The sequence below is a fragment of the Scyliorhinus torazame genome, chromosome 10 (assembly GCF_047496885.1).
Source record: "Scyliorhinus torazame isolate Kashiwa2021f chromosome 10, sScyTor2.1, whole genome shotgun sequence".
In the NCBI taxonomy this organism is placed as follows: Eukaryota; Metazoa; Chordata; class Chondrichthyes; order Carcharhiniformes; family Scyliorhinidae; genus Scyliorhinus; species Scyliorhinus torazame.
The window spans coordinates 7,355,763-7,380,333 of record NC_092716.1 but is presented as its reverse complement, the minus strand read 5'-3'; the positions used below and the strand labels follow the sequence as shown (position 1 = coordinate 7,380,333).

Below are 24,571 nucleotides of genomic sequence, written 5' to 3'. Positions count from 1 at the left end.
AGACACATTGCTGGTTATGGATATTTTGATAGTTCAAAGGTCTTGATCGTTTTCTCTCCTGTTTAACTCAAGAGATTTTGGGCAGCACGGTGGGGAAGTGGATAGCACTGCTGTCTCACGGCACCGAGGACCCGGGTTCGATCCCGGCTCTGGGTCACTGCCAGTGTGGAGTTTGCACATTCTCCCCATATCTGCGTGGGTCTCGCCCCCACAACCCAAAGATGTGCAGGGTAGGTGGATTGGCCACGCTAAATTGCCCCTTAATTGGAAAAAAAAATGAATTGGGTACTTTAAATCCATTTTTAAAAATTCAGAGATTTCAGTGTTAACACGTAAATCGAGGGACCTTCCAACCCTGACTCAACACAAATCAAATAATCCAGGAAGAGAGTTCCAAAGACTCATCACCCTCAGAAAAAAACTTTCCGCAACTCAATAATGATACGACAATATTATTAATAAAGAGGTAATGCTTGAAAGGTTAACTTGGTTGAAAGTTGATGAAATCCCCTGACCAATTGAACTTTCCGAGAGCGAGAAGGAAGTGGTGGTTAATCTTTCAAAATTCTACAGACTCTGGAACGGTTCCCGTAGACTGGGAAGTAGTAAATGTCACCCCGACTATTTAAGCAGGAAGAGGGAGAATGGAGGACTACAAACCTGTTAGTCTGAAGTCAGTAGTGGGGCAAATTTTATAATCTATTATAAAGGGAGTGATGACTTGACATTTTAAAAAGAATGTTAAAATTGGGCAGCGTCAACATAGATATAGGTAATGAAAATCATGCTTAACAAACTTGAGTTTGCTGAGAATGTTACTTGCAGCATTGATAAAGGAGAATTAATGCACATACGTGTATTTGGATTTTCAGAAGGCTTTTGATAAAGTCCCACACAAGAGGTTAGTCAATAAAATTAGAGCGCGCGGGATTGGGGAACTATATTAGTATGGATTGAGAATTGATTAACAGACAGAAATCAGAGAGTAGGATTAAGCGGACCATTCGGAGGTTGACAGACTGTTACTGGTGGGGTACCACAAGGATTAGTGTTTGTCCACAGCTGTTCACAATCTATATAAATGATTTGGATGTGGGGATCTATTATAATATCTCCCAATTTTCTGATAACATCAAATACACTATGTGCATTAATTCTCCTTTATCAATGCTATAAGTAACATTCTCGGATAACATCAAACTCGATGGAGATGTAAATTTGAGGAGGATGCAAGAAGGTTTCCAGAGGACTTGGACAGGTTAAGTGAATAGGCTAGATTGTGGCAGATGGAATATGTAAATAAGTGCGAAGTTATTCACTCGGTAGAATACACAAAGATAGAGTATTTCTTAAATGGTGAGTGGTTGGGAAGTGTCCTTGTGCATGAATCACTAAGAGCTAGCATGCAGGTACAGTAAACAATTAGGAAGGCAAATCATATCTTGGCCTGAGCATGGATGTTTCGCAGCAGTAATATAAAGCCTTGGTTAGACAACACCTGGAAAACTGTGCACTGTCTTGGTCCCATTACCAAAGGAAGGATGTACTTACCACAGACAGATGCAATGGAGTTTCACCAGGCGAATCCCGGTGATGGCAGGATTGTCTTATGAGGAGACTGGGTATGTATTCACCAGAGTTTCTAAGAATAAGGGGTGACCTCATTGAAACTTACAAAGTTCTTACAGGGGGCGACAGGCTAGATGTAGATAAGATGTTCCCCCTGGCTGGCAAATCCAAAACCGGTGGACATAATCTAAGAATATGGGGAAGGCCGTTTAGGACCCAGATGAGGAGGAATTTCTTCACTCAGAGGCAAGTCTTTGGAATTCGCTATCCCAGAGGACTGTGAAACTCAATCATTGAGCAGGTTCAAGGCAGACATTGATAGATTTGTGGAAACTGATGACAGAGGGATATGGGGATATTGGGGAAAGTGGCATTGAAGTAGATAATCAGCCATGATCTAACTGAATGGTGCAGCAGGCCCAATGGGCCGAATGGCCTACTCCAGCTCCTATGTTCCATCAATCTGGACTAGATTTAAACAAAAGTCCCATGGGTTGAAGAATACAGACCCAAATTCTAAAGGTGGAAGGATCATGTGTTATTCTTGGTGCACCCCCTGGTATGCAGCTAATGGAATGATGGTTAACACGTTAACTTGTGATTTCAACCAGATGCTGGGCGTTGGATTACAATGGCCAGATTGGCTGGCCTACAGATCTTCCTGCACCCCATTTTTACAGGATTACTTCTCATTGATGATGTTTGGTTAAGAGTAGAATACAGTGAATACAGTTTGCAAACCCTCACCCAGCCACTCCATGGCACAGCTGCTGCCCAATGCAGCCACTGGGCTATGGATTGTGCCATTTCCAATACCGACCGTAACAGAAGGTAAACTGCAGTCACTTACCAATCCTGCCTGTCCAAAAAGCAACTGCACAGCAGTTTTGCAGGCACCACGCCAGGTGGATGGGCAGACCTGATTGAGTATCTCTGTCGGAGATTCATCGCGCGGGGAGACTTCATTCTGTCCAGCTGCCTCCTTGATGAGCTGCACCATGGCTTGCTGCAAGGGGAAGCAAACAACGGCCACGTGAGCTTTCCGTATAACAGTCACACGTTAAAACAAATCCCCTCCCTTTAATATCAACCTTTACAGTTTAAGGAGAAAAATACAGTAGGTTTGCAAAAACACCAAGGTAGTCTGAAGAATGAGATGAGACGGCACCATCTTCGCCTGTGAATCATTTCCTCATATAGCCCGTTAACTGTGGAGCTCAAATAACAACCATTGTGCAAGTCACCAGTGCCGAAACAACTTCACCAAGGAATCAAAGTAGTCTGAAAGAATAGAGAGAATCTAACAGGAAAGGAAAGTTCTAAACCATAACCATTCTTGGTGTACAATCATTACAAAGGAACAATCAAGAAGGCAGAGGGCTGATCTGGAGTGGCAAGCAGGAAGTCAAATGGCAGAGCGCTCTGGTCAAACTGCGTCCAATTCTACTGGCCCTGGAGCAAGTGCAAGCAAGCAAGCAACACGTGACTGATGTCTAACATCAGGGATGCCGAACTGAGGGGAATGATCGGAAAAACCTAGGTGTTTCAGTCTTGTGGATGTTTCAGTCTTGTGGAGAGGTGATTTAAGACCTTACAGAGCAACAAGAGACAATAAGCTGGATAAATCTATAGCACGACTGTAAAGCAAATTGTGAGAATGGTTCATAAGTTGTGAAAGGTACATTTAGGGTGGATGGAAGAGAATTACAACAGAGCAATTATTGAGCAGAGTAGTCGAGACAAAAACCCTGGCATCACTTAAAAACAGCTGGGTGTACCAACTGTGAGGGCAGGCGGTGGCTAGAGTTTTCCCCCAGCTAGACAAGGTACTTTGAGCCAAATGGATCTTCCAGACTCCAACCTATTTGTAAGCAATGTACCCAATCTCATACAGAAACCTTATTAAGGATTATTAAAACAAGAACCATTTGTCCCTTGCAGTGGAGAGTTTGTGTAACATATCAGAGTTCTGGCTGCAATGCGAAGGTGTGATAGGCCTCACAAACACACGCCCCACGAGAGCACAATAAAAACCTGTTTTTAAAAATGCATGTTGACGTCAGTCCTGTGGACGAGTGGAAAATAAGGAGCACAATATCTATTAAACTGACCATTAACCACAGAACCAAACCACTTGGGCTGACCACAAACATCTCCAGCATGCTTTAATCAGCGAGTTTCCCATGCACTTAGTGATTCATCCTTTTTCCATTCAATTTCACTCCAGTTCACCAGAACTTTCCTTCATATCACTCTACTTAAAGATTATATTTACATAACTATGGCCTATTTGTGGCCTAAACGTCTGCAGTGGGGGGGGGAGATGTCTTTGTCTGGAGAGACATGTGGCACAGGAGGCCATTCAGCCCACTGCACTTGTGCTGTTTCTTTGAAAGATCTATCCCAGTAACGCCGCCCCCAAATCTTTCTTTTTCAAGTATTGCCCATCTGAAAGTAACTATCGAGTCTGCTTCCATCCGTTTAAGGCAGTGCATTCCAGATCACATCAACTGACTGTAAAAACAATTAGCCTCAATTAACCCGGCTTTTGTTGTCAATTATCTTGAATCTGGGACTTCTGGTGGCAGCTATGTGGTGAGCAGTCGCACACGCGATGGCTCCCACCAGACTACTTTGATTTTGGTCCTTTTTGTCCAGTGCATGGGCAACCTTTGAAAGGAAATTGGTTTTTCCTTAACTAATAAGGAAGAATTGAAGAATAAGACTCTCTCGTACGCGTAATGTCGGGTAAATATCACACGGCAGAAGTCAGGCAAGGGATCGGCATCAGTCTCAGAAGAGGTTCCTCAAGCTTCAACCGGGGGGGGGGGGAGACACGACGCACGGGCGGACACCACGTGGAGGTTTCTGCTGCACAATGAACCATCTGTGTCCACTGAGACGTGGGCTAGCTTCTTGACAAGACGCAAGACGCATTTAAGCAGCGGCAGGTGGTCACTGAGGACCCGGGGAAGGCAATGGAGGGGGCTTTGGCACCTATTCGGGCAGCCTTGGAAAAGATGGACCGGCGGACAGAGGTACAAGGTGCAGCGATACAGGATATCGGGAATCCAGGTGGTCCATGACTGGGCCTTGCTCCAGAAACCGGCGGCATGGTAGCACAGTGGTTAGCACTGTTACTTCACAGTGCCAGGGTCCCAGGTTCGATTCCCGGCTTGGGTCACTGTCTGTGCAGAGTCTGCACATTCTCCCCGTGTCTGCATGGGTTTCCTCCGGGTGCTCCGGTTTCCTCCCACAAGTCCCGAAAGACATGCTTGTTAGGTGAATTGGACATTCTGAATTCTCCCTCAGTGTACCCGAACAGGTGCCAGAATGTGCCAACTAAGGGATTTTCATAGTAACTTCATTGCAGTGTAAGCCTACTTGTGACACTAATAAAGATTATTATTAAATCAACTTTTCTAACCAGATGGATTGGGCGAAGGCCAACTTGAATAAGTGAAATGCCCGCCCTCTGAAATTAGCAGGAAGGGTACAGACAGTGAAGATGAATATTCTCCCGAGGTTTTTGTTTTTGTTCCAGGGTCTCCCGGACTTTCTTCTGCAGGGTTAGCAAATTGATATGTGCTTTTGTTAGGGCTGGAACCTCAGTGAACCTGTCAGAGAACATTGTCAGTGACCCACAGAATGAGCCTGTGAGAGAACAGTGTCCGAGACCCTCAGTTGGAAGCAGAGGTAGAGAGAGTCAGTGTGATGAGTGAAGTGATTGATTGTTCAATAAGGGTAAGGATAAGCCAAGTGGCTACAGGTCAGTCAATTTAACCTCAGTGATAGGAAAGCGCTCAGAAGCAGCAATTATGGACATAATTAAGTCACTTGGGCAAATGTGGGTTTGCACAAATTTGTTAAGGGGAAAATCATGTTTAACTAACTTGCTTGGATTTTCTGATGAGAGCAGATGAGGGTAATGTGGTGATGTGGTGTACATGGGCTTCCAAAGATAAAGTGCTGCTCAACAGACTTCTGCAATAAAAGGGACAGTGTAGAACTTCAAAAGGACATAGCCAAGTTGGCAGACTGGGTGGACGCGTGGCAGATGAAACTTAATGCAAAGAGGTGCAAAGCGATTCATTCAGGAGGATTTAGTGGGAGAACGCAGAGAGACAGCATAAAATAACAGGTACAATTCTAAAGGGTGCGCAGAGCAGAGGGACCTGGGTGTATGTCTGCAGAAGTCATTGAAGGTGGCAGGACAGGTTCAGTTCATAGAATCTACAGTGCAGAAGGAGGCCATTCGGCCCATCGAGTCTGCACCGGCTCTTGGAAAGAACACACTACCCGAGGTCAACACCTCCACCCTATCCCCATAACCCAGTAACCCCACCCAACACTAAGGGCAATTTTGGACACTAAGGGCAATTTATCATGGCCAATCCACCTAACCTGCACATCTTTGGACTGTGGGAGGAAACCAGAGCACCCGGAGGAAACCCACGCACACACGGGGAGGATGTGCAGACTCCGCACAGACAGTGACCCAAGCTGGAATTGAACCTGGGACCCTGGAGCTGTGAAGCAATTGTGCTATCCACAATGCTACCGAGCTGCCCTTGAGAGGTTGAGAGAGCAGCAATAAAGCATACGGGATCCTGGGGTTTTATAAATAGGGGCATAGAGTACAACAACAAGGAAGTTCTGATAATGTTTATGTATAAAATACTGGTTTCGCTTCAACTGGAGTGTTTCATCCAGTAGTGAATACCATATTTTAGCAGGGCTGTGAAGCTATAAGAAAGGCTACAGGAAAGGTTCATGAGACTTGTCCCAGGCATGGGAAGCTTCAGTTACATTGATAAAAATTAGATTTTACAGGATATGGCCTTTGCTGGCTGGCCAGCATTTGTTGCCCATCCCTAATTACCCTCGAGAAGGTGGTGGTGAGCTGCCTTCTTGAACCGTGCAGTCCATGTGGCGTAGGTATGCCCACAGTGCTGTTAGGGGGCAAGTTCCAGGATTTTGACCCAGCGACAGTAAAGGAACGGCAATATATTTCCAAGTCAGGGTAGTGAATGACTTGATTTGATTTACTGTCACATGTACCAAGGTACAGTGGAAAGCATTGTTCTGCGTGCAGTCAAAGAACAAAGAAAAGTACAGCACAGGACCAGGCCCTTCGGTCCTCCAAGCCGGGGTCCGTATCCCTCTATTCCCATCCTATTCATGTATTTGTCAAGATGCCCCTTAAACGTCACTATTGTCTCTGCTTCCACCACCTCCGGCAGCGAGTTCCAGGCACCCACTACCCTCTGTGTAAAAACTTGCCTCGTACATCTCCTCTAAACCTTGCCCCTCACACCTTAAACCTAGGCCCCCTTGTAATTGACCCCTCTACCCTGGGAAAAAGCTTCTGACTATCCACTCTGTCTACGCCCCTCAATTTTGTAGACCTCTATCAGGTCGCCCCTCAACCTCCGACGTTCCAGTGAGAACAAACCAAGTTTATTCAACCTCTCCTCATAGCTAATGCCCTCCATACCGGGCAACATCCTGGTAAATCTCTTCTGTACCCTCTGTAAAGCCTCCACATCCTTCTGGTAGTGTGGCGACCAGAATTGAACACTATACTCCAAGTGTGGCCTAACTAAGGTTCTATACAGCTGCAACATGACTTGCCAATTCTTATACTCAATGTCCCGGCCAATGAAGGCAAGCATGCCGTATGCCTTCTTGACTACCTTCTGGACTGACTCCAGACAGATCGTTCCATACATGAAAAAACATAGGACATACAATAAATACACAATGAAAATACAGAGACACAGGCATCGGGTGAAGCTTACAGGAATGCAGTACCACTAGGTGGGGAAGATGTGTGAAGAGATCAGTTCAGTCCATAAGAGGGTCATTCAGGAGTCTGGTAACAGCGGGGAAGAAGCTGTTTTTGAATCTGTTAGTGCGTGTTCTCAGACTTCTGTATCTCCTGCCCGATGGAAGAGATTGGAAGAGAGAATAACCCGGCTGGGAGGGGTTTTTGATTATGCTGCCCGCTTTCCCAAGGCAGCGGGAGGTGTAGACAGAGTCAATGGATGGGGGCAGTTTTGTGTGATGGACTGGGCTGTATTCACGACTCTCTGTAGTTTCTTACGTTCGTGGGTCGAGCAGTTGCCATACCAGGCTGTGATGCAGCCAGATAGGATGCTTTCTATGGTGCATCTATAAAAGTTGGGCAGAGTCAATGTGGACATGCCGAATTTCCTTAGGAAGTATAGGCACTGTTGTGCTTTCTTAGTCATAGCATCGATGTGGGTGGACCAGGACAGATTGTTGGTGATGCGTACCCTGAGAAATTTGAAGCTGTCAACCATCTCCATCTCGGCCCCGTTGATGCAGGCAGGGGTGTGCACGATACTTTGCTTCCTGAAGTCAATGACCAGCTCTTTCGTTTTTCTGACATTGAGGGAGGTTGTTGTTGTTGCACCATGCCGCTAGGTTCTCGGTCTCCCTCCTGTATTCTGATTCATCGTTGTTCGAGATCCAACCCACTATGGTCGTATCATCAGCAAACTTGTAGATGGAGTTGGAGCCACATTTTGCCACGCAGTCATGTGTGTATAGGGAGTATAGTAGGGGGCTAAGTACACAGCCTTGCGGGGCCCCAGTATTGAGGACTACCATGGAGGGGGTGTTGTTGTTTATCCTTACTGATTGTGGTCTATAGGTCATAATGTCAAGGATCCAGCTGCAGAGGGAGGAGCCATGTCCTAGGTTTTGGAGTTTTGATATGAGCTTGGCTGGGATTATGGTGTTGAAAGCGGAGCTGTAGTCAACAAATAGGTGTCTGATAGAGGAGTCCTTGTTGTTGAGATGCTCTCGAGATGAATAAAGGGCCAGGGAGATAGTGTCTGCTGTGGACCGATTGTGGCGTTATGCAAATTGCAATGGATCAAAGCATTCTGGGAGATGATGTGTCTCATGACACATAAGGGCAGCACGGTAGCACAAGTGGATAGCACGGTGGCTTCACATCGCCAGGGTCCCAGTTTCGATTCCCTGTTGGGTCACTGTCTGTGCAGAGTCTGCACGTTCTCCCCGTGTCTGCGTGGGTTTCCTCCGGGTGCTCCGGTTTCCTCCCACGGTCCAAAGATGTGCAGGTTAGGTGGATTGGCCATGGTAAATTGCCCTTAGTGCCCAGGAAGGTTAGGAGGGGTTGTTGAGTTACGGGGATAGGGTGGAAGTGAGGTCTTAAGTGGGTCGGTGCAGACTCAATGGGCCGAATGGCCTCCTTCTGCACTGTATGTTCTATGACCAACCTCTCGAAGTACTTCATAATGATCGATGTCAAGGCCACCAGACAGTAGTCATTGAGGCATGTTGCCTGGGTGTCCTTTGGCATCGGTACAATGGTGGTCTTCTTGAAGCTGGTGGGAACGGAGTAGGGAGAGGTTTAAGATGTCCGCAAACACACCCGCCAGTTGGTCAGCGCAGCATCTGACTGCACGAATAGGGACTCCGCCAGGACCCGTTGCTTTCTGAGGGTTCACTTTCAGGAAGGCCGATCTGACTTCAGAGGCTGTGACAGTGAGCTGGGTGTGTCCGAGGCTGCTGGGGCAGTTCAGAACGCTTTGATGATTTCCTGCTCAAACAGAGCACAGAACGCATTGAGTTCATCGGGGAGGGGGGCGCTGCTGCTGAAGATTCTACTCAGCTTTGCAGCCCGTTATGTTGATTGAGCCTTACCACAACCGACGAGAGTCCGTGTCGTTAGTCTGTGACTCTAGCTCAGTAGTGTCTTGGCATCCCTGATGGCTTTGCGGAGGTCGTACCTGGATTTCTTGTGTAGGTCAAGGTCGCCTATCTTTAGCGCCTCAGACCTGGCCTTCAGCAGGGAGTGAATCGCCCGATTAAACCATGGTTTCCGGTTGGGGAACGTACGTACTACCTCCTTTGGCACGTAATCTTCTACACACTTGCTGATGAAGTCTGTGACGGTGGTGGCATACGCGTTTAGGTTGGTGGCGGAGTTCTTGAATATGGGCCAGTCCAAGCAGTTGTGTGGGAGCTCTTCTGTTGCCTCGGACCAACATTGCATGACCTTCTTATCCAGATTCTCCCACTTAAGTTTCTGCTTGTATGCCAAAAGAAGGAACACCATCTTATGGTCCGATTTTCCAAAGTGCGGTCGGGGGATGGATCGGTAGGCACCCTTGATGTTTGTGCAGCAGTGGTCAAGGATGTTGGCGCCCCTGGTGGGACAGGAGATGTGTTGGCGGAACTTTGGCAGTACAAGTCCCCGGCCACGACGAACAAGGCCTCCGCGTGTTTTGTTTCACTTTTATTTATAGCGGGAGACAATTCATCAAGCACCTTCGTCACTTCCGCCTGAGGTGGGAGGTAGACCACAGTGATAATGCAGAAGTGAACTCCCATGGAAGGTATTCCAGGTGCAGGAAGTGAACTTTCAGGTGGTAGGGTTCCCAAATATCTGCTGCTCTTGTCCTTCTAGATGGTAGTGGTCGTGGGTTTGGAAGGTGCTGCCTACGGAGCCTTGGTGAGTTGCTGCAGTGCTTCCTGTAGATGGTACACACGGCTGCCATTGTTTCAGTGGTGGAGGGTTTGAATGTTTGTGGACGGGGGAGCAATCAAGCGGCTGCTTTGTCCTGGATGGTGTTGAGCTTAGAGTATTGTTGGAGCTGCACTCATCCAGGCAAGTGGCGATTATTCCATTACACTCCTGATTTGTGCCTTGCAGACGGTGGACGGCTTTGGGGAGTCATGAAGTGAGTTACTCGCCGTACAAATCCTAATCTCTGACCTGCTCTGGTAGCCACAGTATTTATATGTCTGATCTAGTTCAGTTTCTGGTCAATGGTAACCCTTCAGGATGCTGATTGTGGGGGGTTCAGCGATGGCAATGCCATTGAATGTCATGGGGAGATGGTTTGATTCTCTCTTATTGGAGATGGTCATTACCTGGCACTTGTGTGGCACGAATATTACTTTCCACTAGTCAGCCCAAGCCTGGATATTATCCAGGTCTTGCTGTATTTGCACGTGGACTGCTTCAATGTCTGAGGAGTCGCGAATGGTGAACATCATCAGCAAATATCCCCTTAACTGACCTTATGTTGGAAGGAAGGTCATTGGTGAAGCAGCTGAAGATGGTTGGGCCGAGGACACTACCCTGAGGAACTCCTGCAGAAATGTCTCAGGACCGAGATTACTGACCTCCAACAATCAGAACTATTTTGCCAGGTCTGACTCCAACCAGTGGAGAGCTTTCCCCCCTCCGATTCCCACTGATTGCTGTTTTGCTGGGGCTTCTTGATGCCACACTCGGTCAAATGCTAGTTTGATGTCAAAGGCAGTCACTCTCACCTCCCATAAATAGATGAGAGAAGCTGAGGTTGTGCTTCTTTGCGGAGGTTGAAAGGAGATTTGATAGAGGTATTCAAAAACATGAGGTGCCTGGATTGGGCAGATAAGAGAGAAACTGTTCCCATTGATGGAAGGAACGAGAATCGGAGGGCAGAAATTTACGGTAATTGGGAAAATAAGCAGCTACAGCACAAGGAAAAATGTTTTCATTCAGCTTGTGGTTAAATCTAGAGCGCACAACCCACGAGTGTGGTGGTGGAGGCTGGTTCAAACATGGCTTTCAAAAGGACATTGGATAATTATCTGACGAAGAAAGTTTGCAGGGTTCAGGAGAAAAGACGGCGTGGGACTAGGTGCACTGTTCTTGCGCGAAGCTAGACAGATGGTAGGTTGGATCCTCTGTGCTGTAACCACTCTATGAGCGTATGTCACCCCAACACATTTGTATTCTAACCTTTATGTTGGCAAAATAGCAAGGTGAAAAACAGAGTTTGAGTGTGTTTTTGAGCAGTGTTTAATGTTCTTGTTGGGGACAGGACAGTGGTGTAAGGTGGAATTGAGGTAGATCAGTCTTATTGCATGGTGGAGCAGGCTCAGACACAACTGCCCTACTCCAGCTGCGATTTCTTATGCTTACTTCCTTGGCTACTGAATGTTAAAAGATGTCTGTTCAGTAAATACACACACATGGCACACCTTTACCATACTGTACAAGCTTTTGCAAGTGCTTTCTTTTAGAATGGTGTCACTACAGCCACACAGTCCACGACTTCTACTGGGCAACGCTGCAAAGGTGCTGAGTGAGGGGGAAACATGGTTCACAGACGCTGACTGGAGTGCTCTGCCCTGAGCTGCTGTCACACTCCGCACCCCACCCCGCCACCCTCTCCTTCTGTGCTGTTTTCTTTCAAAGACATTATAGTTATTTCATCCACCGCAAGCTCTCGACAGAAATTAAAGCACTCCGACTTCAGGAACTGGAAACAATGGGGTGAGAGATTAGAAGTCTGCGTAAAAGCCAATCTATCACAGACATCCACCAGACTTTACTGTAGGGACACAACGAGACATAGGAGCGTTGAAACGATGATAGATCCAAGGCCTCAAAGGAAATTACCAGCTGGAAGGGAATGTCGCTGCCCTTTCAAAATACCAACGTGTTGATTGGAAAATTTTATATAATCAAAACCTTCTGTCACATCTGTGAACACACACACACACACACACACACACACACACACAGAACCAAATGCATTTGATATAAGCAGCTGTCAAGAACAATGGTCATTTCAGCCAGAGTACATCACATGCTTGGGATCAGCTCGCTGTTTGCAAAAATAAAACTATTAAACCGTCAATATAATTAACCCTTGAAGAGCTGGAGTAGCATTGCTGCATTATACATTTATTATCCAAGGAATAGTTGAGGTGTACAGACGAGGAGCTACCCCAGACTGTTGCAAGTTAACTGACTGCAGGCAGAGGGGCTGTCGTGGGTGTTAGAACTAGCCTCGGTATCAAAGAATGGGAAAGTCAATGAACGTTTGTTTCTCATGACTATCCAGCGACCCCTGATGGAAGTGCATATGTGGATGTTGAGCAGGGACTGATTTGGGCTCAGCTGTGATGCTTCCTCCAGTCAAACAGCCAGTCAACATTACCAGTAAAGCTCACACCTGGGCAATGGTCATTGTGAGAGGTATTACAGGATATTCGGAGCACCAAAACACGTGCATGAGCATAGATAAAAGTGGGACACAGGCCCAGAAGAAGCACTGTGATTAAACTTAGCCAGTCCCAAAAGGGAAAGCAAATTCCACATTGCACTCTTCCCCAGCTCCCCAGTTTCTATTCATCAAAACCAAGTCCACCCCCTCTGGAATAACCCAGGAACTGAATGCATCTATTCCACTTCGTAATTACTCCATTGCTTTCACACTGAACTGCAGGGCACGCTTCCTTAAAGAATCCTGTGAATGCACCACTGCAAACACGTCCTTCCAATGTATCACCCACTTGATAGTGAATTCAGGCCGGGAATCTCCTGTTATTTGTTCTCGAGCCCAGCACAAGGGGTCGATTGCACATCAGACACACGCTTCTGCACACTTGCACCATTAGCCCCAAGTATTCTGGTAGGTCACATTCAGTGGATGAACAATACGCCTGTTTACTGTCAATAGGTAAACCAGAAACAGTAAACCCTGAGCCGGCCAACTCCCACACGGGGTACAAACTGCTGAATACCGTATGTTGCTTCTGCTAATTTTAATGGTAGAAAAGCACAGTTTCCACTCAAATTACTGTGCTTGTTACAAAAAATAAAACATCTCAATGTTCATCCCACACTCTGCATCATATGATTCATATAGAATCAGTCTTGTGCAGGAGGCTATTCGGCCCATCGAGCCTGCACTGACCCTATGAAAGAGCACACTAACTAGGCCCACGCTCCGCCCTATCCCTGTAACTCCATTTAACCGTTGGACACACAAGGGGCAATTTAGCTTGGCCAATCCACCTGACCTGCGCATCTTTGGACTGGGGTGGGCCATTCACCAACCGTGGCAGCCGGGAACACATTAGCAAGTGGTTTCAGTCTATATAAAGGACAATCAGAACTCTTGTCCTTCTGTGCAAAGTAGTATAGGGTGCTGGAGTACTGTGTAAACCTTTGATCTCCTTATCTAAGGAAGAAAGTACTTGCCTTGGAGAGGGTGCAACGTAGGTTTCACTGGACTGATTCCTGCGGTAAGTGGGTTGTGGTATGCAGAGTGATCGAGTAGAATGGGCCTCTTTTTGCTGGAATTTATTAATAAAATTCTTTATAGAGGTCTGGACAGGGTAGGTATGGGGAAGCTGTTTCCCCTGGCTAGAGAATTTAGAACCAAGGGTTATATTCTCAGGGGCAGAGGTTAATTGTTTGGGACTGAGATGAGGAGAAATTCAGAGGGCTTTGATGTTTGGATTTCTCCATTCCAAAGGGCCATGGATGATCAGATAAGCCTATTCGAGAATGAGATCAATAGGTTTTTAAGCATTAAGGAAATAAACAAATTACAGGGATAGAGCTGCTAAGTATAGTTGAGGTAGAAGACCAGCTCAATGGCCCCCTATGTCGTATATATTTATTTTCACCAACCTGAAGGATCTGTCTATGAGCAAATCATAGCAATATGAATAGCTCCCTTTGAAGTTGCAACCACAGGCAAGACCAAATGTATATATTTCCTCCCCTCGATTGCCAATAGTGTTCCTTAATTGCCAATAGTGTTCCTTAACATAAAAATCTTTAATAGAAATATGACCAAGGTCCATCATCTACCATCCTGGTAGTTGTACAATACAATGACGATGGAGTTGTTGACTAATCACTGTGGTCAGCCTCTACTAAATTATCTAATAATAAGCTTTATTGCCACATGTAGCCTTACATTAACACTGCAATGAAGTTACTGTGAAAAGCCCCTAGTCGCCACACTCCGACGCCTGTTTGGGTGCATGGAGGGAGAATTCAGAATGTCCAAATTACCTAACAAGCACGTCTTTCGGGACTTGTGGGAGGAAACCGGAGCACCCGGAGGAAACCCACACAGACACAGGGAGAACGCGCAGACTCCGCACAGACAGTGACCCAAGCTGGGAATCGAACCTGCGACCCTGCTGCTGTGAAGTAATAGTGCTAACCACTGTGCTATACAACAGACCCACATGAGGTGTGGAAAACCCAGAGTAGTGGAGAGCTTGCGGAACCATAGGCCTCTCAAGCACTCTATAACCACCACACTTCCATGCTCAAATTCCTCGCACACTGCATCCCAAAATATTATTGATTGGAACTCTGACGTGAGGCATAACTGATGCTTGACCCTTCACAGAAAGGGCCGGCAATTAATTGTCCTAGTTCCACTAACATAAATGCCGTAGATTCTGGAAATTTGAAATAAAAGCAGAAAATGCTGGAAATATTCAGCAGTTCTGGCAGCGTCTGCAGAGGCAGCAGCCGAGTTAACCTTTCACCCAATGACCTATCATCAGAATGTTCGAGTGAACGGTCATCGACCTGAAATATCTATTCTGTTTCTCTTTGCAAAGATGCTACCAGACGTATCTCATGTGATTTCTGTTTTTATTTCAGATTTTTACTGTGTGGTCTCCTTCTTTCCTATACTCCAGCTGTGCACGAAGGCTATAGTCTCCAAATCCCCTTTTGAAAATGCTAAAGTGTCATTGTCACCTAAAACATAAAACAGGACATCATCATCATCTCCCATAAACCTGGGCCCCCAGATGTCGTCTCTGAAGAGAGAGTGTGTTCATGGTGGTGAAGTGTACGGAGGTGCAGCACGGAAGCCAGATCCAAAGACAGAACAGCTTGTTGCAAATAAACAGAAGATGATGAAAGGTCGGGGGAAAATCAGGAATAATACTACAATCACACTAATCAGTACAGTAAGAGGTCTTACAACACCAGGTTAAAGTCCAACAGGTTTGTTTCGATGTCACTAGCTTTTGGAGCGCTGCTCCTTCCTCAGGTGAATGAAGAGGTATGTTCCAGAAACACATATATAGACAAATTCAAAGACGCCAGACAATGCTTGGAATGTGAGCATTAGCAGGTGATTAAAGCTTTACAGATCCAGAGATGGGGTAACCCCAGGTTAAAGAGGTGTGAATTGTGTCAAGCCAGGACAGTTGGTAGGATTTTGCAGGCCAGATGGTGGGGGATGAATGTAACGCGACATGAATCCCAGGTCCCGGTTGAGGCCGCACTCATGTGAGCGGAACTTGGCTATAAGCTTCTGCTCGGGGATTCTGCGTTGTCGCGCATCCAGAAGGCCGCCTTGGAGAATGCTTACCTGGAGATCAGAGACTGAATGCCCTTGACTGCTGAAGTGTTCCCCGACTGGAAGGGAACATTCCTGCCTGACGATTGTCGCGCGATGTCCGTTCATTCGTTGTCGCAGCGCCTGCATGGTCTCGCCAATGTACCACGCTTCGGGACATCCTTTCCTGCAGCGTATGATGTAGACAACGTTGGCCGAGTCGCACGAGTATGTACCGCGTACCTGATGGGTGGTGTTCTCACGTGTAATAGTGGTATCCACGTCGATGATCTGGCACGTCTTGCAGAGATTGCAATAGCAGTGTTGTGTGGTGTCGTGGTGCGGCCTCAACCCATGAGTGCGGCCTATACCGGGACCTGTGATTCATGTCGCATTACATTCATCCCCCACCATCTGGCCTGCGAAATCCTACCAACTGTCCTTGCTTGACACAATTCACACCTCTTTAACCTGGGGTTACCCCATCTCTGGATCTGTAAAGATTTAATCACCTGCTAATGCTCGCATTCCAAGCATTGTCTGGCATCTTTGAATCTGTCTATATATATGTTTCTGGAACATACCTCTTCATTCACCTGAGGAAGGAGCAGCGCTCCGAAAGCTAGTGACATCGAAACAAACCTGTTGGACTTTAACCTGGCGTTGTAAGACTTCTTACTGTGCTCACCCCAGTCCAACGCCAGCATCTCCACATCATGGCTACCATCGACACTGCAAACTGCCGGCTCAAAGTGGAGAGGATCTCCAGGAAGATCGCGCATATAGACACTGACATTAAGTTTCTACAAAGATGCAAGAAAGCAGACAAGATCCCGAAAGGGCTACAGATCACAAACCCACTCAAGTCGACCTACAACACAGACTACACTGAGAGACTCTGCCGTCGCACCTCTCTCACACTCCTCAAGCACCTTGTACGCCAGCTCTACAGCAGACGACGCAACCTGGAAACCAAGATAGAGGCCATATTCTCAACTTGCGCTCAGGACGCAGCAGACCAGCTGCGGAACACCGCCAAACAGATGAGACAACAATACTATGCCACCTATATGCATACTAAGAACAGAAAGCTTGAGAAACTCGGCATCACCACCAGCAGCAACCAAGCCACCCCCGGTACCACAGTAGAAAACAATACAGGGAAATCTATTGTCAACTTGTCAGACTACACCCTTCAACCAGACGAAATCGAAGTCCTCAGCAGAGGGCTCAATTTCTGCACCACCACCAAAATGGACCCCATCAGTCTCGCGGCAGACACTGAGGAATTCATCAGGCGAATGAGGCTCCGGGAATTCTTCCACAGACCCCAAGAGGCCAACAGCAAACCCAAGCAGACTACCAATGAACCGGAACAGCAGCCCGAGAGACCTGCGGTGCGGCAACCGAAGAGGAAAGAGTCGATTTGGACCCCTCTGGAAGGCCGCTGCCCTAGACTCGACATGTATGCTCAATCCGTCAGGAGTCGCGTCAATGCCAGATTCATCAGTCGCATTCACAAGACAGCCCCGAACGTCACCCAAGCACAACGCGATGCCATCCGCGCTCTCAAGACCAACCGCAGCATCGTCATCAAACCAGCAGACAAAGGAGGGGCCACTGTCATACTGAACAGAACGGACTACCGCAAAGAAGTATACCGACAACTGAACAACCAAGAACACTACAGACAGTTACTCGCAGATCCGACCAAGGAACACATCCGCCAATTTAACAGACTGATCAAGACCTTGGATCCAGATCTTCAGCACACCATATGTGCTCTCATCCCAGGTACTCCCCTGGAGATCTCTACTGCCTCCCGAAAATACACAAGGCCAACACACCAGGCCGTCCTATCGTTTCAGGCAATGGGACCCTGTGTGAGAACCTCTCTGGCTACATCGAGGGCATCTTGAAACCCATCGTACAAGGTACGCCCAGCTTCGGTCGCGACACGACGGACTTCCTACAGAAACTCAGCACCCATGGACCAGGAACATTGCTCGTCACAATGGACGTCTCGGCACTCTATACCAGCATCCCCCATGACGACGGCATTGCTGCAACAGCCTCAGTACTCAACACCGACAACTGCCAATCTCCAGACGCAATTCTGCAACTCATCCGCTTCATTCTAGATCACAACGTCTTCACCTTCGACAACAAGTTCTTCATCCAGATGCACGGAACAGCCATGGGGACCAAATTCGCACCCCAATACGCCAACATCTTCATGCACAAGTTTGAACAAGACCTACTCACCGCACAGGACCTTCAACCGACGTTATACACCAGATACATCAATGACATTTTTTTCCTTAGGACCCACGGCGAAGAATCACTGAAACGACTACACGATGACATCAATAAGTTCCATCCAACCATCAGACTCACCATGGACTACTCTCCAAAATCAGTTGCATTCTTGGACACACTCGTCTCCATCAAGGACGGTCACCTCAGCACTTCGCTTTACCGCAAACCCACGGATAACCTCACGATGCTCCACTTCTCCAGTTTCCACCCGAAACACATTAAAGAAGCCATCCCCTATGGACAAGCTCTCCGTATACACAGGATCTGCTCAGACGAGGAGGAGCGTAACAGACATCTACAGACGTTGAAAGATTCCCTCGTACAAACGGGATATGGCGCTCATCTCATCGATCGACAGTTCCAACGCGCCACAGCAAAAAAACCGCACCGACCTCATGGGACACAACCGACAGAATACCCTTCGTCGTCCAGTACTTTCCCGGCGCGGAGAAACTACGACATCTTCTTCACAGCCTTCAACACGTCATCGATGAAGATGAACATCTTGCCAAGGTCATCCCCACACCCCCACTACTTGCCTTCAAACAACTGCGCAACCTCAAACAAACCATTGTTTGCAGCAAACTACCCAGCCTTCAGAACAGTGACCACGACACCACACAACCCTGCCATGGCAATCTCTGCAAGACGTGCCAGATCATCGACATGGATACCACCATTATACGTGCGAACACTTCAAGGCGGCCTTCTGGACGCGCGACAACGCAGAATCGCCGAGCAGAAGCTTATAGCCAAGTTCCGCACACATGAGTGCGGCCTCAACCGAGACCTGGGATTCATGTCGCGTTACATTCATCCCCCACCATCTGGCCTGCAAAATCCTACCAAATGTCCTGGCTTGACACAATTCACACCTCTTTAACCTGGGGTTACCCCATCTCTGGATCTGTAAAGATTTAATCACCTGCTAATGCTCGCATTCCAAGCATTGTCTGGCATCTTTGAATCTGTCTATATGTATGTTTCTGGAACATACCTCTTCATTCACCTGAGAAAGGAGCAGCGCTCCGAAAGCTAGTGACATCGAAACAAACCTGTTGGACTTTAACCTGGTGTTGTAAGACTTCTTACTGTGCTCACCCCAGTTCAACGCCGGCATCTCCACATCATGACTAATCAGTACGTTTAGCTAAATGTAAGATTAAATCATTTTTGAAACACAATTAGCGGACGTGTTCTAGGGTTGAGATGCAGGAAGTGGTAAAATCTTTTCCAGACAACACCTAGAGTGTGTGTTCTGTTTCAGAAATTGCATACTTTAAGGTTTTACAATTATTTCAAATAGTTTTTAAACAGTGATGATTAAGATCTTGTGACAGAAAAAGTACAATTTTAAAAAAAAAATTTTTAAGCGTAGTTCCTAACTTCAGTGCCCTGTTAAACCCCAAGCTACATGTCGAACCCGATAATCCCTCTGCCACAAAGAGCACCTATTTCAAACTCTGTAACATTAACCCTGCTTCAGTCCAGCTGCCGCTGATAAATGCATGCATGCCAAACACAGCTATTACTGTACTCTCCCAGATTGCAACCCATCCACCACATTCTCAACTCTGGTGACCGTATCTTCGTTAACACCAAGTCTCGTTCGTCCATCATCTCGGAGCTCACTGGCCTACAGTGGCTGCCAGTCGATCAATCTCTAGATTTTAAAATTTCTCAACCTTGCTCTGAAATCTCTCCATGGCCTCACCCCTCCCCACCCATCTCAATGTACCATTTCCAGCCCATACCACACCTTACCAAACACTGCTCATCGTTGTCTCTCTTGTGCATTCTCATCACCACCCCCCTCATCGCCCTTTTCTTTATCCTGTCAATGGCAGCCAAGCCTTCAACTACCTAATCCTCTTGCTGTGGAATTTCCTCCCTCTGTCCACTTCACCCTCCTTTAAGCCCAGTCCTGGGAACAAGCATTGTCATGGCTCCTAACGTCCCATCTTTTGTTCAAGGTCTATTTTCCTTTTCTCTCTGTGAAGTCCCACGGATCTTTTATTAAAAGGTTTTACATAAACGCAGCTTTTGTTGCTTATTCATTTCGCAGACAACGTCGTGCAATCAGAATGATTATTTTTTTGGAACCATATAACAGTATCAGACGATAACGTCGTAGCCCTCTTCTACACCCATCCAAAATCTCAATATTTCTCATCACACAAGGAAACCAAAACTGGACACAGAATTTCTTTAAAGATAAACAATTGTTAATCAAAGTAAGAGTTATTCAGAACTTTGCAGCTGTGAATAAAGTGATGATCGAGTTAATCACAAGTATCATTGTTAATCTCTCATTTACAAAATTGCACTGTGAAATGTCACATTTTAGATTACATGTAAAAATAAATTCCAAGTCCTTTACAGAATATATTTATAAGGGGTTAGCTACCATCTTAAGCTTCAGATTCTCTGCTCCAGACTCACTGAAGGAGACACCCTTCAGGAAATGAGGTCCAATCTGGACAGGTACAGTGGGAAGCTCACACTGAAGTGGCTGAGCAGGATACTGCCTCCTTCCTGCTTGGTTTACCTCAGCCTCGCTGCAGCAGCCCTGTGAAAGGATCAGAACAGGAGACAGACATGGTGAAAAAAAGACTAATCCAGCAGATTGATCGAGCACCAGACACATCTTAAAAGCACCCCAACACCCAATCAAAAACCCAAACCTCCTGCCACTTTATTGGCAAATCACTCAAACACAATCCAAAGGTGGGATTTTTGTTGACAATCATCCTCCTCAAACCCTTATTTTTGTAGGAAGTCTGTGAGTCAGAACAAGAAGTGGGCCCTGGCTCTCTTCTGTGACAGACTTAATGGACCAAAGGTTCTGCCAGCTGACAGACTCCAGGCAATTCCTTTCTATTTGTACTTACATTTGTCACGTTAGGTCCCTTGTTTGAATTTTGTGGCCTTGGACACCTTGACGTGCTGCTGCTCCATTGATGGATAAACCAAAAATCAGAACACTGAGTTGCGTCAGTATCAGTAACAGCCACATGCGAATTCTCCAGAACATGGCTGCAAACCCCATTTGTGCCCCAAAGGTGTGTGACGTTCCTGCTGTTAACAGCCTAATCCCTGCCCATTTGAACATTTCAGCTACAAATTTCTCCCCTCTGTAATTAAGCTACGGCTTGATTTAATGCACACTTTTACCATACACAAGGAATCGGTCCGGTCACGACTCAGTAAATCCCGCTGGGAAATTTGCTCTCCCTGTCTCTGGAGAAATTTCAGTCAAGGTAGAATCCTCAACCCGGATCAGTGAAATCAGTGTAGACCGAGGACCGAATCTAGAATCCTCAGGCCTGGAGAGCTCAGTGCTGCTGTGGTCAATTTCTCTACCCATCAAAATATTGGAAGCACTGCACAGATTTGGCTGCTTGACTAGCCCATATACCCTTCCTTTTACTTTGATCATCTGGAAATGGCAACTGATGACCTTAGCACAATGTTTTAAATTAAGTAGATTGAAAAACTGCAAATGATGGAAAATAAATCAAAATATAAAATGCTGGAAAGACAAGTCAATTAACACCTGTGATATGAACAGATACGGTTAATGCTTCCAGTCCTAAAAACAACCTCTGATCACCATCTTCTGCTGTCTGCCACTAAGCCTACTTATCTACCAATGGAATTGGCCAGAATTTAACTTTATTTTTTAAATTTAGAGTACCCAATTCATTTTTTTTCTCCAAATTAAGGGGCAATTCAGCGTGGCCAATCCACCTGCCCTGCACATCTTTGGGTTGTGGGGGCGAAACCCACGCAGACACGGGGAGACTGTGCAAACTCCACACGGACAGTGACCCAGAGCCGGGATCGAACCTGAGACCTCAGTGCCGTAGGCAGCAATGCTAATCACTGCACCACCATGCTGCCCCTTAACTTTTTTTTAAAATCAAGAGATCAGTGCAAAGTCACTCTTCAGCTTCTATTGCCGAGAACAAGTCAGAACATTTTCCTAGCAGGTGGCACGGTGGCACAGTGGCTAGCACTGCTGCCTCACAGCACTGAACTCCCAGGATCAATCCCTGTCCCCCGTTTGTGTGGAGTTCGCATATTCTCCCCGTGCCTGCGTGGTTCTCACCCCCACAACCCAAAAGGTATGCAGGTTAGGTGGATTGGCCATGCTAAATTGCCCCTGAAGTAGAAATAAATAATTGGACACTGAAATTTAAAAAAAAAAATTCCTAATGTTTTACAAACTTCCTTCAACGCGTGCAATACTTACTCTTCACCACCAGAGGTCCATTGTCTATTTCAGCAGATTCACATGAAATGAGCAGGTGGGTGCTAAACTCCAGGTTGAAATTACACCTTCCTACTTTGCTCCTTATTGGGTCGTCTGCTCTTTATTCAGCTAAGATCAGACTTACTACCATTATCGTTACCCAACCAACCCAAGGCTGTTGCAACAAGACACCCATCGGATGACTAAAATCTTCACTTACCTGTAAAGATGATTCAATAGCTTTCGGGTTCAGGTGGAATCCTGCCTTGACTGCATATTCGCAGTGACCCAAGCTCTCCAAAGCCACTTTGTAAGCCTATAAGACAATTAAAGTTGGAAAGTTTTAATCAAGAACATAAATCTTCAACGCAGGTACAGCAAGTGATCAGAAAGGCAAATAGAATGGTGTTGATTACAAGGGAAATGGAAATTTTACTAGTTATACAGGGAATTGGTGAGACATCTAGTGTATTGTGCACAGTTTTGTTCTCCTTTTTAAGGATATAAATGCGTTTAGAAGCAGTTCAGAGAAGGTTCAATCGACTGATACCTGGGATGGGGAGGTTATCTTCTGAGGAAAGGTGGGGCAGGCTGGACCTGTATCCAGTCCAGTTTAGAAGAATGAGAGGTGATTTTATTGAAACGTAACCTGAGGGGACTTGACAGAGTGGATGCTGAAAGCGCGATTCCCCCTGTGGAGGAGACTAGAGCTCAGGAACACAGTTTAAAAATAAGAGGTCTCCCAGTTAAGACAGAAATTGTTTTCTTTGAACGTCAAAGAACAACAAAGAACAAAGAAATGTACAGCACAGGAACAGGCCCTTCGGCCCTCCAAGCCCGTGCCGACCATGCTGCCCGACTAAACTACAATCTTCTACACTTCCTGGGTCCGTATCCCTCTATTCCTATCCTATTCATGTATTTGTCAAGATGCCCCTTAAACGTCACTATCGTCCCTACTTCCACCACCTCCTCCTGCAGCGAGTTCCAGGCACCCACTACCCTCTGTGTAAAAAAAACTTGCCTCGTACATCTACTCTAAACCTTGCCCCTCTCACCTTAAACCTATGCCCCCTAGTAATTGACCCCTCTACCCTGGGGAAAAGCCTCTGACTATCCTGACTATCCTCTGACATCATAAGTCTTCGGAACTCTTTTCCTCCGAGAGCAGCGGCGATAGGGTCATTGAATATATTTTAACGCAGGGGTAGATAGATTTTTGACGAACAAGGGGGTGAAAGGTGATCAGGGGTCAGCAGGGATGTGAGGTTGGGGTTATCAGATCAGCCACAATCCTACTGAACGGCAGAGCAGGCTCGAGGGGCCACGCCTGATCCCGATTCATATGTTCATAAGTATGTTCGCATGTTAATTGAAACAGCAAAGACAATGTGCGAATGACCTGTTACACAGAAACAGGTCATTCGCGCTCTCTGCTGGCACTGAGATACCACACAAGTCTTTATTTATTTACGGGATGCACGGATCGCTGGCTAGGCCAGCATTTACTGCCCATCCCCAAATGCCTTTGAGAAGGTGACGGTGGTGAGCCACCAGCATGAACCGCTGCGGTCAGGGAGGGAGGTTCCAGCATTTTGATCCAGCAACAGTATGGACAGTGGGAGCTGGTTCACACACACTCACATCCAAACTAAAATTCCATTATAGAAGGCCCTTGAAATCATCATCTCAAGTTGCACCCACCAGCCACTGATAACCACCTAGAGATATTCAGCTGGGAACATTCTGCACAGACACAAGCCAGGTTTGCAGCCAGAGAATCCATAATTGCACTATTGGATGTTTTTCACATTTCATGAGTGGCATGAGAAGTGTCCAACAGTGTAAGCAGCCTGTTAAGAAACAATTCTTCCGTGTTAACGCCCAGTAAAGTGCTGCTGTTTTATGAGTTCTTTAATACAGAAGGCTTGCTGAGAGCAACATTAAATATGCTGATCCATACCCTCCAAGTCTGCAACTGTAGCTTGTTTTCTCCCCCCAGTCGAGTTTTCAGAGGACATGATGGTTTAACACAGAGTTAAGCAAATCCCTGAGCCTGAGTCCAAGGTAGGACAAAATCATTTAAAAGAATCAGACTTGAATCATTCAAAGTTCACTGAAACAAACACATGAAGCACTAAGCCCTCCTTCCAAATTAGACTTAGGGTAAAGACAAGCGAGTGCTGCTACCCACAGCTATTCTTCAGCTCTAAGCCACACTCATTGTCAGATTCTATGACATGCTCTATTCAAAATGAGCCGTAGC

General features: G+C 46.5%; 1 protein-coding gene across 4 annotated transcripts in view; it reads right to left on the bottom strand.

Moving 5' to 3' along the window:
- garre1 (granule associated Rac and RHOG effector 1) overlaps positions 1-24,571 on the bottom strand; it is a 210,029-nt gene that overhangs the window by 30,123 nt on the left and 155,335 nt on the right. For all 4 annotated transcript variants that reach the window (XM_072517783.1, XM_072517785.1, XM_072517784.1 and 1 more), the window contains 3 exons: positions 22,526-22,621; positions 20,458-20,619; positions 2,420-2,575 (listed from right to left, as the gene is read on the bottom strand). In XM_072517783.1, coding sequence (XP_072373884.1) covers positions 2,420-2,575; positions 20,458-20,619; positions 22,526-22,621 — 414 coding nt within the window. The remainder of the gene's footprint in view (positions 1-2,419; positions 2,576-20,457; positions 20,620-22,525; positions 22,622-24,571) is intronic.